At 43.3% G+C, this 14,349-nt stretch overlaps 1 protein-coding gene across 1 annotated transcript in view; it reads right to left on the minus strand.

Moving 5' to 3' along the window:
* The window catches only part of LOC114024071 (obscurin-like), a 291,936-nt gene that overhangs the window by 70,011 nt on the left and 207,576 nt on the right, over positions 1–14,349 (minus strand). The window contains 5 exon segments of the mRNA XM_027836906.1: positions 8,003–8,092; positions 9,482–9,611; positions 10,829–10,931; positions 12,295–12,462; positions 13,999–14,112. Coding sequence (XP_027692707.1) covers positions 8,003–8,092; positions 9,482–9,611; positions 10,829–10,931; positions 12,295–12,462; positions 13,999–14,112 — 605 coding nt within the window.

Below are 14,349 nucleotides of genomic sequence, written 5' to 3' on the forward strand. Positions count from 1 at the left end.
TCTTTGGACCTCAGTTTCCCCATCTATAAAACAGGGTTATAAAGCCATTGTGAGGATATAGTCAGATAATGTGCCTCAGAGCACACTGTAAGTTGTAGAGTGCTATTCAAGTAGGAGAAATTACTATTAACAGAACAGAATTATGAGTTTCTCTAGGGAAGGATTTTTCCTGTAGAAGACAAGAGCCAAGCTCCGGGAAACCACCAAAGGATTCAATTGACCAACTGGAAGAATAGAAAAACTTTGACTATGTAAAAGTGGAGTGAATTTACTAGCTGTGTGACCTTGAGCAAAACTCTAATCCTCTTTGGACCTGTAAAATGTCAGAGTTGTCCAAGTGGGCACTGAGATCCGTTGTAGCTCTACATCTGATACTGTGATCAGTCCTAGATGATCTATAAGGGTACTTCCAGTTCTGATAGCTTGGGTTCTATAGATATGATAGAATCAACTCTCCATCTTACTCAGTTTCCATTCTTGGGCTTTGCTGAGAGCGGGAGGTGTGGAGGGGGAGAAAGAAAAGAAGATAGCTAAAGAGGAGTGACAGTCTTCTTGGAAAAATATAGGAGGGTATATATATCCTCTCTTCTTACCATTCTTACTTTTCATTATCATTTGTCCCAGGTTAGAGAGAGGAAGGAAAGAAAGAAGGAAGTTAAAACCTTCCCTCTCCTTTCAGTAGTAAAGCTGACTTAAGAACAATGAACACTCAGGTCAGTAGGAGAAAAGACCTCTGTAGATCCCTAACAAGAGAAGAGCTGATGTTCTAGATCTGGGATTTTGTGGGCATCCTTCACTGAAACAGACTATAGACATACCATATCTTAGTAGATGGCCTTAAGAGGTGCTATGGCCAAAAATGCTAGTCTTCCAGTGGTCTTCTGATGAGGAGCCTCTCTGAACTTAGCTATGAGAATCCTCAGATGTGGTCTGAGCCTTTCCAGCTTGGTAGTTCATACCAGAGTTTGCAGGTGAGTATATTAATGGAAACCTCAAAGGAAATTTGGATTAAAATCTTCTGGCTATGAGTGAGAGCTTCAGAACACAAAGTCAGAGTTCATTGGCTCCTCTAAAGGAGACCAACAGGCCTGTAAGTGTTTTCCTGATGCATACACTTCAGCTTCTAATCCAGAGGGAGGCAGAGAAAGGTAGTGGGAGACCAAATTGCCAGGCACGTTTTCTTCCCTTTTTAAGGCCTAAGATCAATCTGATAAAAACCTCATCGACATCAGTGGGAAGAAGCTATCATCCTCATAGAGGCAGGGTAATTGAGCTAGGAGTGCAGGAAAGGAGAAGCTGTGGCCTATTTCCTTAAGGAGGACTCCATTCTAAAGCTGCCTCTAAATCACAGATTAAAAAGGAGAGTTTGACCTTATGAATCCTGTTTCTTATAGACTGCAATTGCAGAGGTTTTTTTTCTTGGAGTGGGAGAGAGAGAGAGAGTACCAGGTGAGATCTATTCATGGAAGAGCAGTATTTCTTTGGGCGAGGGATGTTTTTTTTGTCTTTGTAAATTTCTATGTTACCCTGTGTTATATATGTCCCTGGGGAGTTCTTATGTGTTGGGGCAGGCTGTGAACTGTCTGAGATCTTGAGCACATCAAAGAGCAAATAATTGGGTGATGATGGCTCTGTGCCAGAAAGTCAGTAGCACCCATTTCCTTCGCAATACCTTCTCAGCCTGTTCTCTAAGGCAGGCCTATGTCAGAGAGTGTGGAGCCCTTTCATTCAGAGGTTGTGGGACCCTGATATAAGCTCACAAAAGGGCTTTATGGGACATTGCCCCCGTTGATAAATTTCTAAAGAAAGGAAAAAAGGACAGAGGATACTTTGAATTTTTCATTTTTGACTCAGAGTGGGAGAGAGACAGGTTCCCTCCTAAAGGCAGCAGCTACTGACAACTTACTTCTATGGTCAATTGCCCTACCTCTCTGTAGTAAATTACTTTTACCTATTGATGTAGGTGATGGAAAAGCAGGTATTCCATGATCCTACTTATCTTCATCTTATTTCTCAACTGAGCTCTGTTAAAATAAGCTCATTGGAAATAATATCTCATTTCCTTCTCCATGTATATTTTACAATATTAATACTCTTCTAACAAGCTAATAATTACCTTATAGATTATAAGGTTCTGTTGCTATGTTCTAGGGGAACAAGATAAGCTCTGTGCAACTCTTACGATGTTCTAATGGAATCCAATGATCTTTGGGTGGCCGTGATTGCTTTTTGGTACCTTTCCTTAAATGATAACATGTAATTTGAACATTTCCAATCATTAGAGCCCATGAATAAAGATATATATATATATATGTATATATATATATATATAAATATTATATATATATAGCAGTGGGTCTGTCCTTACTTCTTAGCAGGGACAATCCACTGGTTTTTTAATAAGCAGGCACCATTGATGGGCTGAATCTGAATTAAGTGCCATATCTGGGTCCATATAGAAAAACAATCACCATCCTGGAAGCCTCTGAAGGATGGGATTGACTTGGGTAGAGTTCTCCTAAGATAAAGGGATTTGAGTGAAAATTATATTTGGAAGTTGGGCCCATGTGAAAAGTAGAATTAGGGTATTTGAGTCTCTGATCTGTTAATGGATTGATTGAACTCTTCCAAAACCATTTCTTCATTCATACTGACTGTTTTGAACCCAGAAGAGGACAAATCTCTAATGTACTCCTCATGTGATACTATGTAGTATAATTATGTGTCTTATTCCTTGCCTAGATTCTGAGCTTCCCAAGGATGGAGGCTATCTTATCTATATTCTGTAATTTCCTTGGGGTCTAATATTGTTCCTTACATACAATAAGTGCTTAACAAGTGTTTCTTGAATGAATGAATCTTGCCCCTAGTTCATCACTTCAATGTTCTTGGCAATCGAGGAAGGCAGCTGCACAAAGCAGGATTTCTTGATATGCGGGTTAATATGCTTGAAGCATTAAGATCAGGCAGGAGCTTATTCCATCCTTGGCCACAGATCCCTCTGGGTTAATGGGTTAAACCAGCTATTCACACAGAATTATGAAACACGGATATGAGTAATGCATTGGAAACAGGAGACAACAACAAATGGTGATCTGCACAGGACGTCATCCCCCGGTTAGACCTTGCCCATGATGTTGGTGGGGTGTACTGTGTTCTTGCCACTCCCAAAGGTTAAACAACATTATTCCCATCACACACCCTTCCCTAGATGGATTTTGTAGGGATGTCAGCTGCTGTGTCTCCACCTTGTTGGTTTGGCAAAGTCACTCTCAAAGTGACTCCTTCTGCCCCTCCAATGGCATGAGTTGTTTTTTTTTTTTATTCTTTTAACAGACTGATCATAAATCTACCATCCAATGTTGAACTACATTGAATCGCCAGCAGAGACTGCTTCTGATCACATGGTCTAAAAGTACCCAGCTTGAGCTCAGTGATGCTCAGAGGGATCTGAAATTAGAGACAGCAAATGGGAGATGGGTGTGAAGTGGGTATGTGTCCCTCATGCTGGGGGCACAGTCATAGAGATAGGTGAGTGGTGGGATTTGTCCAAGCCACAAGGAGGGGTTGGCTTGGAAACATTTCACAAAGGCTGCTCTCTATAAGTTGTGTATTAGCAAATCTCTATCCAAATTTGTGAGTGTTCTGTGTGTTAACCAAGCAGATATCATTTACTCTCCTTTGGAAGGAGCCTGAGGAGGTGGTCAAGTTACATGCTAGAGGAGGTCAGAGGGCTAGAGTCTGGTTTCCATACTGGAGGCACTAACTCAATATAAAGTCTGGTAAAGGGGTTCCTGGTCAGTAGAGAGTCAGTAGAGAGTGACTGAACAGTAAGGGCACTATTGATTGAATATTTGATTTAAAAAGGTACCCACAAAGAAGGGCTGAGAGTTATAGGAATGTGAGAGCTGGAAGGGTCCTTAGAGGATGAGATCTCACCTAGTCCAATACTCTCATTTTACAGAATAGAAAACAAGTCTGTAAAGGGCAATGAACTTGCCCAGGGTAATTCTTTAAGTCTTCTCAACAACCAATTCCAAATCCATTTAACTGTATTAAGGCCATGTAGTATGGTGGGAAGTTCTGACTTAGAGTCAGCACAGACTCAAAAACCTAGGCTTGAATCTTACTTCTGATACTTATTCCCTGTGTGACCATAGGCAAGTCACTTAAACTCCCTGAGCCTCAGTTTCCTCTCATTGGGAGGCTAGGGATAATATTACCTTCAATACCTACTTCATAAGATTGTTTTGAGGATCATAGGAGATCATCTATGTAAAATGCCCTGCAAACTTCAAATGTGCTTATATAAATTTCAGCTATTTTTATTCCTAGCTGTCCCATGTGTCTCCATCTTCTCCATGGAGACATCTCCCTCTGTCCAAATCCTCCCCATCCTTCAAAAAACCTAGCATAAACCCAGTCTCCTCATACAATCAAAGAATCTTACAATATCAAAGCTGGAAGGGATCTCAGAGCTCCAACTTCTCTGACTGAGCAGGAATTCCAATATCCCTGACAAGCGGCCATCCAGCCTTCACTTGGAAATTTCCAGTGATAGGGAACTCACTAGCCTAAGAGGCAGCCCATTTTTGGACACTTCTATGACCATAAGGTTCAAACTTCTTTAGAGGTCATGTTGGGAAGAGAAATGTCAGATGAAAAATAAAGAGAGAGATTCTGGAGTATGGGGAATCAAGCCACAGTCCCAGGTCTAATTGTAAAAGGTGCAGAATTTGTCTTCAGTAAATTCTTGGCAACTCACTTTAGGGATCATCTGATTTAATTTCCAACCTATGTAGACTCCTGATAAATCCCTAGTAGGTGGTTTAGCTTATGCTAGAACACTTCTGGTGATAGGGAGCTCATTCCCTCCAAAGGTATACAATTTTCATAGAACAATAAAATTGAAAGGAACTTCAGAGGTCATCTGGTCTATTCTCTATCCAACTTGTGCATCCACATCCACATCCGGGTCATTTAACCTTTGAGGACCTCCCTATACAGTGGCTCTAGTACCCAGTGTTCTCATGCTTCTCAAGTCTTTTCACTGAGGTTCACCACATGGGCTTCCTCTCTTGAGCAGCGCTCTGGGTTCTAGCAACTGGCTTTTCCTTTGTACATATACTGAATACGCTCACTCTATTCCTCTGGGGCTCTGAACTTGCCTTCCCATACGGCAACTGGGATTCCCCTGTAAAGAAACCGTCCTAAACATCAAGGGGGTTCCTGAAGCCACCATCCCAGAGCAAGGGGGTTAATTAGTTCTCCCTGAATCTCTGAAGATTGGGAGCACGATCGTCATCCCATTGATAGAAGAATCATTCTGACATTTATATCTGGTCATGTTACTCTCCTCAAAAATCTCCACTGGCTCCCTATTGCCACCTGACTAAAATTTAGACTCCTTTGCCTGGCACTTAAGGCCCATTGCAATATGGCATGGCACAAATCTGTTTCCAGACTTACCTCACATATCTTCCCTTCATTAATTTTACGCTCTAGATAAGCTGGCTAACTCAGCATCCTTTGAACATAGCCCGTGCTCTCCCACCTCCCTGCCTTTGCTGACACAGTTGTCTGTTCCTAGAATGCCTTTCCTCTGCATTTCATCCACTGAATTCCTGACTAGCCCAACTCAAATGCTACCTCCTCCAGGGAGCCTTCCCTGATTCTCCCTATTAGCAATGGATCCCCCCCCCGCCCCCAATGTGCCTTTGTTTTATAGATCTCGAATACATTTACCATGTAATATTGTGAGTTATAGCCGCTAATAGGCACCAAGCTCTATGAGGCCAAGGATTGTATTTAATGTAAACTGTGTCTCTATACACAGTAGCAACTTAATAAATGTTTATTGAATGCATCTGAGTCTCCTTCATGACTGCCCCAGTCATAGGTTCTGAATGTTTAAGCCCCTCTTCGACTCTTAGACACAGCCGTCACGGTAATTTGGAATGTGTATGTGGGCTTTCTGCTTGGGACAAATGTGAAGTCTTCCTTCCCTGACTCTCCCTGCCCCATGCCTATTTTGCTCATTCCGAACTCTGATTGTACCCTCCATTGGGTGCTGAACTCATATTGCTACGAATGCAGTTATTTTACATTGGGGAACACCGCCCTTCTCCCTACTCCTCCCCACCCTCCTGGGCCTTTCCTTGGCTTCTGTGACACTGCCTCTCTTGGTTCCTGGGTCTTCTCCTATCTGTCTTACCATTCCTTGGTTTCCTTTACCCTGGGTCATCTTCCTTCTCCCTCCCACTAAGTGGAAAGATCTCCCCAGGCAGAGCCTGGGGACTGTTTCTATGATCTTGCTATAGAACTTTCTCCTTTGGTGATCTCATCAGTTAAGATCCCATTGGTTAAGTTATTATTTCTATGCAAATTACTCCCAAATCTATATGTTCCATAACTGCAAGCCCATATTGATCAATCAATCAATCAATCAATGGATAAACATTTATTGAGCACCTACTATGTTCCAGGCACTGTGTTAAGTGCTGGATAATAATAGCTAACATTTATACAATGCTTGCTACGTGCTAGGCACTGTGCTAAGCGCTTTATAAGTATTATATCATTTGATTCTCACAACAACCCTATGAGGTAGGTACTACTCAATTTACAGATGGGGAAACTGAGGCAAAGAGAGGTCAAACGACTTACCCAGTGTCATACAGCTAGTGTTTGGAGCCAGATTTTGAACTCAGGTCTTCCTGACTGCAGTCCTGGTATTCTATCCACTGTACCACTTAGCTGCCTGTATTACTGATGGCCTGCTGGGTACGTCCACTTGGACGTCCCACAAACATCTCAAATTCTATGTGTCCAAACCCGAACTTGTTCTCTCCCCAAAAGCCAACCTTTCTCTAAACTTCATTTCTGTGACGACACCACAATCTTTGCAGTCACCCAGGCCCACAACCTTGGAGTCATCAGCAACTCTTCTCCCTCAACTCTCAAAGTCAGTTTCCAAATCTTGTCAATGCTACCCCTACAATATCTCCTTTATTACTTTTCACTGAGACTACTCCAATAACTTCCTAATGAGTCTCCTTGCCTTCAGTCTCAGCCTTCCCCAAGCCACCCACACAACAGCCAAATTGGCATTCCTAAAACACAGATCTGATCATGTCACCCCAAAACACAAAAATCTTCAACAGCCTCCTTTGCCTCTAGGGTAAAACACAAAATCCTTAGCCTGGCACTTAAAACTATCCACGATCCAGTCCTCACCTACTTTTCCATTTTAAATTCCCATTACTTCTCTTTATACATTCTCTTTTCCAGTCGAACTGGCCTTCTAGCTCTTCCAAGTATATAATATTCCATCTCTCCTCTTGGTGCCTTTGCATAAAGGCACTCACCTGTGCCAGATAAAATCTCTATTTTCCTTCAAAGCATAATTCAGGTACCCTCTTATATGCGAGCTCTTTCCTGATTCACTCAGTTATTAGTATAGCTCCCTCTTGAAACTCAGAGCTCCCCTTCTCCAGGATGCCTTTCTTGATTGGGCAGGTAACAGTAGACTGATTCTTGAATTAAATTCGGTGGATATACTGCTCCACAGGCAGACATCAGGCCTGTAGGCAAAAAGCTTGCTCACTGACTGTAAATGGCACTGTGTTGTCTACCACTGGTATGTTTTTCTCTGTTTTAACCCAAGTATATACCATAAACCAAGCCTGAGTCCTTTCCTGTTCCATTCCCATCGTATGCCACGACACCTGGAGTCCAATAGTTCAATAAAGAATTAGTTGAACTGAACTGCGCTCCACCCTTGGAGCTGCAAAGGTGGGCTTGCATGCAGTCGGCTGCATTAGGGGAGGTGGTGAGGCCCCTGTGCTCGTGTTACACAATAACTGAGGCCAGCCCACTGGGAAGACACCTCACAGGAGAACTGGCGATCACAGTCAGTCCCTGTAGCCAATGGGAAGGGGAGTTCAGCAGGATACTTACGGAATGGGGCATCAGGAGGAAACCTACCTTCGATGGTGATAGCTTGTTCTCCTCTCTTCTCCTGGGCCAGTAAGGCTGTACTCTGCACAAACAGCTCAGCTCCACTGCGGGCTGATCCCAGCTTGTTTGACAGCTGTAAATATTCAAGGGAAACACGTCAGAAACTGGCCTAAGGTAGGCACTCTTCACCTGGAGCCCAGCGACACCTAAAGGGCCTTGCAGTAGATTTCAGGGAGTCTGTGAACTTGGATGGGACAAAAAAGTACAGCACTTTTATATATTCACTGACCTCTATCTGAAAGTTAGCCTTTTCCTCAATTATAAATGTAGGTAACAAAAGCACAATAGTATGAGTAGTATCTGTAACTTTGTCCCCAATAGGAACCATAGATATTTTCATGTCATGATGCAGTTGTTGTAAAGATCTAGAAATATCATTTACGCACATCACTACTCTATTGTTCAGTAGTTTTCAGTTGTGTCTGACTCTTTGTGACCCTATTTGGGGTTTTCTTGGGAAAGATACTAGAGTGATTTGCCATTTCCTTCTCCAGCTTATTTTACAGATAAGGAAACTGAGGCAAACAGGATTAGGTGACTTGCCCAAGGTCATACAGCTAGTAAATGTCTGGGGTCGGATTTGAACTCAGAAGAATCTTCCCTATTCCAAGCCCAGAGCTCTATGCACTATGGCACTACCTAGCCACCAAAAGTGCTCTAGTTATCAGTTATTAGATCTATTGCAGCCCACACATGAGCACAGGCTTACCATTGTAATCCTATGTATATCGTATGTATATCAGCACATAGTTAAGTGCTTAATACTTGCTTGTTTCCTTCCTTTCTTAATTTATACATTTAAGAACACTAGTCTGAGAAGGGGTCTAGGGGCTTTCTCATAAATGATACCAAAAAGGTTAAGAACTCCTGACCTAAGGTCTGTTGGAGTCACCAAGACATACTTTGAAAGAGGAAAAAATCCTGGATTCGAATCCGGGTTTTGACCTTAACTTGTTATCTGACTTAAGGCCAGGGAACTTCCCCTCTTGAGTTTTGGTTTTCTCTCTTACAGATAATGATACAGATATAGATATAGATATCTATATAGATAATGATAATCATATAGGACTTCCTTACTGGCCCCCCACCCCCACCCCCACCAGCAGGATGGTTTGGAGGCTAAAGTAAGATCATAGATTTAAAAATACTTTGAACACTAAGTGCTATTTAAATGTGACATGTTACAGGATTGTCCCTCTTACCCTCTCATTCCTGGGAAGACAGGTTCATAATGATCAGATCATAAATGTAGAGTTGGAAGTGACCTTGGAGGCCATTTTATCCAACCTTCCCATTTTATAGATGAGAAAACTGAGGCCCAAGGGAAGTAAGTGACTTGCTTAATGTCACAAAAAGAAGCAAGCATCAGAGGTGGGATTTGAACCCAGGTTCCTCTTGCTCCAGAGCCATTGCATTGCCTTCAGGGAAGCAGGGAGAGCTTTGGAAAGCCTCCCGCACTCACCTCACACTCATAATGCCCCACGTCCTCCTGGCAGGCCTTCTTGATCACTAGTACCAGCACCCCGCTCCGGGGTTCATTGAACATCTGGTATTTGCTGCCCTCAGTCAGCAGAGTGCCATCCTTGTACCACCTGTGGATAGAAGGCCATGAGGGCTAGTCCACACTGACACCTGTCCAAAGTGGGTGCAGCTGAGGGCACTTCAAGCCCATGCCCAGATCTGAGACTTTGGGGAAGATGAAGTCTTTCGCTTCAGCCAGGCTGATCTCACTATCCCCACCTCATATAACGCCCATTCCCACCTTACACCATTGCTACGGTCCAGAATGCCCTCCATTTAGATAGTGATTTATCCTTGTCTTGAGATCATCTATAATTTTGGCCTGAACTACATCTTAGGGGGATATGAGGTCTATATATCCTCTCCACTGGGTACCCAAGGGCTACCTTTTCACCAGTCCAAAGCGATCCCCTTTGAACTCCAAAGGGGGCATAGAGTTCCAGTGGCTGACCTTCGGCCTCGAGGCCACATGTGGCCCTGTAGGTCCTTGGGTGTGGCCTTTGGACTGAATCCAAGTTTCACCGAACAAATCCTTTTATTAAGGGGATTTGTTCTGTGAAGTTTAGATTCAGTCAAAAGGCAGCACTTGAGGACCTAGAGGGCCACGTGTGGCCTTGAGCCCGCAGGTTCCCCTCCCCTGCCCCACACCATCCCTGCTTGATTTTGTTGGTTTCAATAGTGTCCCCCTCAGTTTGTATCTCACTACAATAAGAGTCCTAACCTTCTCCCTGTCCTCATACATGAACCTCTAAATTGAATTACAATGAAATCCTTATTAAACTCCATTGATCACTGGAGCTGCCCATTTCTGAATCATTTCCAACTTGAAGATATCTTTCCTGAGAGGCGGCTCCCAACCTGCCTTCTGGACAGTTCAGGTGTGGATGGAAGAAAAGAAACACTGGTATTTTATGAGGGGACATCTTTGGACAAGGAGATGGGCCTCTCATTTAGCACAAATGAGGGATAACAATTAGGGACACAGCACCACAATGGTTACCTTGAGATATTTTAAGAACTAGAGGACGGCTGCCAGCACATTGGATAGATCATCTATGGATGATTTATGGAAGGGCAAGGACTGGTGGGAATGGGAAGGTGGAAAGGTGCTGTGACCTGCATCGTAATGAAATCATGGAGTCATTTCAATATCACAGTATCTCCTCTTTTGTCTTTCTCTCCTCTTATTCTTTCTTTTGAACTGCCCAGGGATAGTTTCCCCAGTTCTCCAGAAAAGGCTGATGACCATCCCTTTGGTTTCCCAAAGGTCGGCATTTGAGGAACCCACCTGATTTGGGGGTAAGGAGCTCCCTCGATGGTGCATGTAAACTGAGTGTCTTCACCCTCCACAAAGTGGGCATTTCGGACTTTGTTCACAAATCGTGGAGGGACTGCAAGGCAAGAGAGAAATAAAGTCTGTCTTTCCCTTCTCTAGCTCCTCCTTTGCAGGGCCCCTATCACCCAGCATTGACTTCCTCAGGCACCCAGTATCTTCTTGCTTTCACTATACCTCCCCCACACAAAGATGATCTTGGGAAGGAATCTGGCTAAATTCATGCACATTGAGGTGAATGTGATTGGGCAAGATTTAATGTGCTAGCTAGGTCAGGGACATTTGCATTCTAACACTACCATGCTTTAACCCAAAAGAACGATTCTCAAATGACTCTGCTCCATACAATACACACACATATTCATGTATATACATATGCAACATGTATATATGTTGTATGTGGGTCAACACACACACGCACACATATAAATGTGTATAGGCATGCATAAGTGTATATACACACATTCAGGTGTAAACATACATGTTTACATGCATGCACACATGTATGTATGTATCCTCCCCTGATAAAACGTAAGGTCCTTAAGGTTAGCAGCTTCAGTTTTGTCTGGCATATAGTAGGTTTTTAGTAAATGTTTGTTGATTGATCTATTGTTGGAATTTTGAGCGTTTGCATATTAGCAGAGGAAGTAAAGTTTTGGTCCAAATGTGGGCTGGACCCCTAAAATGAAGCCTCTTGGAATCATGAAACCATTGAAGGGTCCTTAGAGCTCATTTAGTCCAATCCCTTCATTTTATAAAGGAAGAAACTGAGTCCCAGAGGTAGACAGTAACTAAATGACTTGGGGATCATTGACTAAGGTCACCTGTTCTCCCCTGCCTCCATAGAGTAGGTGGTAACATAACAAAGTAAGGATTTAGCCCTAAATTCTCTAACTCCATATCTAGCAATGCACATGTAATGGGGTAATTAGATCTGCTTAGAGATCAACTAGGTGTCTGATTACTCCCATATCATACAGATATGCAGATATATAGATATATAGTGTGCTGCTCTATGCATATAACATTGTATCTATATGTTATATATGTATATAGGCTTTGGACTAAATTCGCTCTGTCTCTCTTTCTCTCCTCCTCTCCCCCTTACCCCCTTCTCTCTCTCTCTCTCTCTCTCTGTCTTTCTCTCTCTCCTTCTCTCTCTCTCCCTCCCCCTCCCATTTTGTACAATATATGCACAAGTATAGATATTTAAGTATTTATGTATGTTAATATGGCTAAATAATCACTAGTATAAAGCTACACTTGGGGTTTTTGCAAGTCAGATTTTGGGGGGAAATTATAGCCTCTCCTTAGACCAACATGGTTCTTTTGGGTGAGGGTTTCTCCCCAGTGCTCCTGCAATCCCAGCCCCATCCTCTTACAGCACTTGCAAGCTTGCAGGAGCCTCTTAGTGGACTTACCTAGCACCAGGATCTTGCCTAGGGTACTGGCATTGCCAGCTGCACTGGCAGCAAAGCACATGTACTGTCCTGAGTCCACACCCGTCAGGCTGTCCAGGATGAGGGCATAGGAACCATCGGGGTCTTCTATGAAGATGTGGTGACGATCGACATCCACTGGTTTCCCGTCTGGTAGAGAGAGAAGAATATCAGCCATCGTGGCCCAGCAGCCTGGGGCGGGGCTGGGACACGGCTGGGGGGTCCAGCACTTCCAGTGCCCATGATGTATGACACGGTTGGTTGGTGGTAGGGCTGGGATATGGGCCCTGGCTCTTCTGACCTTAAGTCTAGAGCTCTTCCCATTTTGACACAGTGCTACTGGAGAGATGTGAAGCCTTGGAATACACTGACCAGGGGCTTTCTGTCTTCCCTTTATCACAATTCCTCCCATTTACTGTGTATGTTACACTTTCTTAACCACTTCTGTTATCAGGATGTGATGTTATTCTTGCTAATAGTAATTCTTGCTCCTATAGGTAGGCGTTTTTAACTTGGGAGTCTATGAATTCAGAAAAAAATTTTTTGATAACTACTTCAATATAATTGGTTTCCTTTGTAATCCTGTGTATTTTATTTTATGCATTTAAAAATATGATTATGAGAAGGCTTTGCCAAGGGACCATAACACAAAGAAAGGCTAAGGAACCCGGCTATGATGCTTTAACATCTACAAAGTGCTTTCTCCACAATAACTCTGTGAAATAGGTAATTCAACACTATTAGCCCTATTTTACAGATGGAGAAATTGAGTCAGTGAGGGGAAGTCACATATAAACATGAAGGTTGGTACTCAAATCTAGTTTCCCAACCCCAAACACAGCCCTTGATCATTATAACATGGTTATAGTTGATCTTTAACTGTGAGAAATGGCAGGAATTAGGATCTCCCCCATCTCCCCCCACCTTGACAGATGAGGAAACCCAGATTAAGTGAAAGGGAAATTACTTCCCCAAAAGTACCAAAGCCAAGAGCAGAAGCTAGGTCTCCTTTCTACCAATCCTGGGCTGTTTTTGCTACACTATGTTGCCTCTCTGAAAGGGACCTTCCAGACCACCTGATCCAATCCTTTCATTTTATAGATGAGGAAACTGAAACCCAGAGAAGAGAAGGGACTTCCTAAAGGTCACACAGATAATAAGTGGCAAGCAGGATTTGAACCCAGGTCCTCTGACTTTAGAGCTAGTGTTTTCTCCACAATACTACATTGATTACTTCTTTCTTGAATGGACTCCCCCAAGCATGGTGAATGTTGTGTTGTGAGGACAAAGGAATGATGAGGATGATGATGATAAATAAGGCTTTATATAGGACTTTAAAACTTGTACAGCATTTTTATATACATTGTCTCATTTGACCCTTGTGATAATCCTGTGATATTTGTACTACTGGCATTTATTATGCCTCTTTTTACAGACAAGAAACTAAGGTTCAGGGTGGACAAATGATTTACCTACCATATTTACCTGTGTCTCGGTTCTGCCTAGATAGTAAGCGTCAGGCAGGATTTGCACTTTCCCTGGTGCCGCTGAGTGAGGAATGGAATTAGGCTAGCCTGGAGGTGCTATGGGCTCGGGGGTCAGAGTTGTGCAGCTGAGCTGCTTGACTACGGGAAAGAAGATCCCAAAGGCCCTCTTCCCCAGCGCCCCGTCTACGAGTCCTCCTACCTTTGTACCAGCTGACAATGGGCTTTGGGATCCCGGTCACCCGGCAGGCCAGCTTGACAGTCTCACCCAGGTTGGCTGTGCAGTCTGCTAGCTCTTCCTCAAAGTCTGGAGGGCCTGAAAGCACACATAGGACATGAGGACGCTTGAGGGGCAAGCAGGTTTTTTGGAAGTAAATTCAAGATTCTGCCCATGCCCAGTCACCATGAGGAATTCTGAGCCAGTCATTTTTGTTCTAGAAAAGAGTAATACTAAGACCTCTCACCTGGAGTCACTGCCTTTTAATGGGCCTCCCTGCCTTTGTTCCCCCATCCATCCATCCATCCATCCATCCATCCATCCATCCATCCATCC

Source organism: Vombatus ursinus, unplaced genomic scaffold (assembly GCF_900497805.2).
Source record: "Vombatus ursinus unplaced genomic scaffold, bare-nosed wombat genome assembly UNPS02014820.1, whole genome shotgun sequence".
In the NCBI taxonomy this organism is placed as follows: domain Eukaryota; kingdom Metazoa; phylum Chordata; class Mammalia; order Diprotodontia; family Vombatidae; genus Vombatus; species Vombatus ursinus.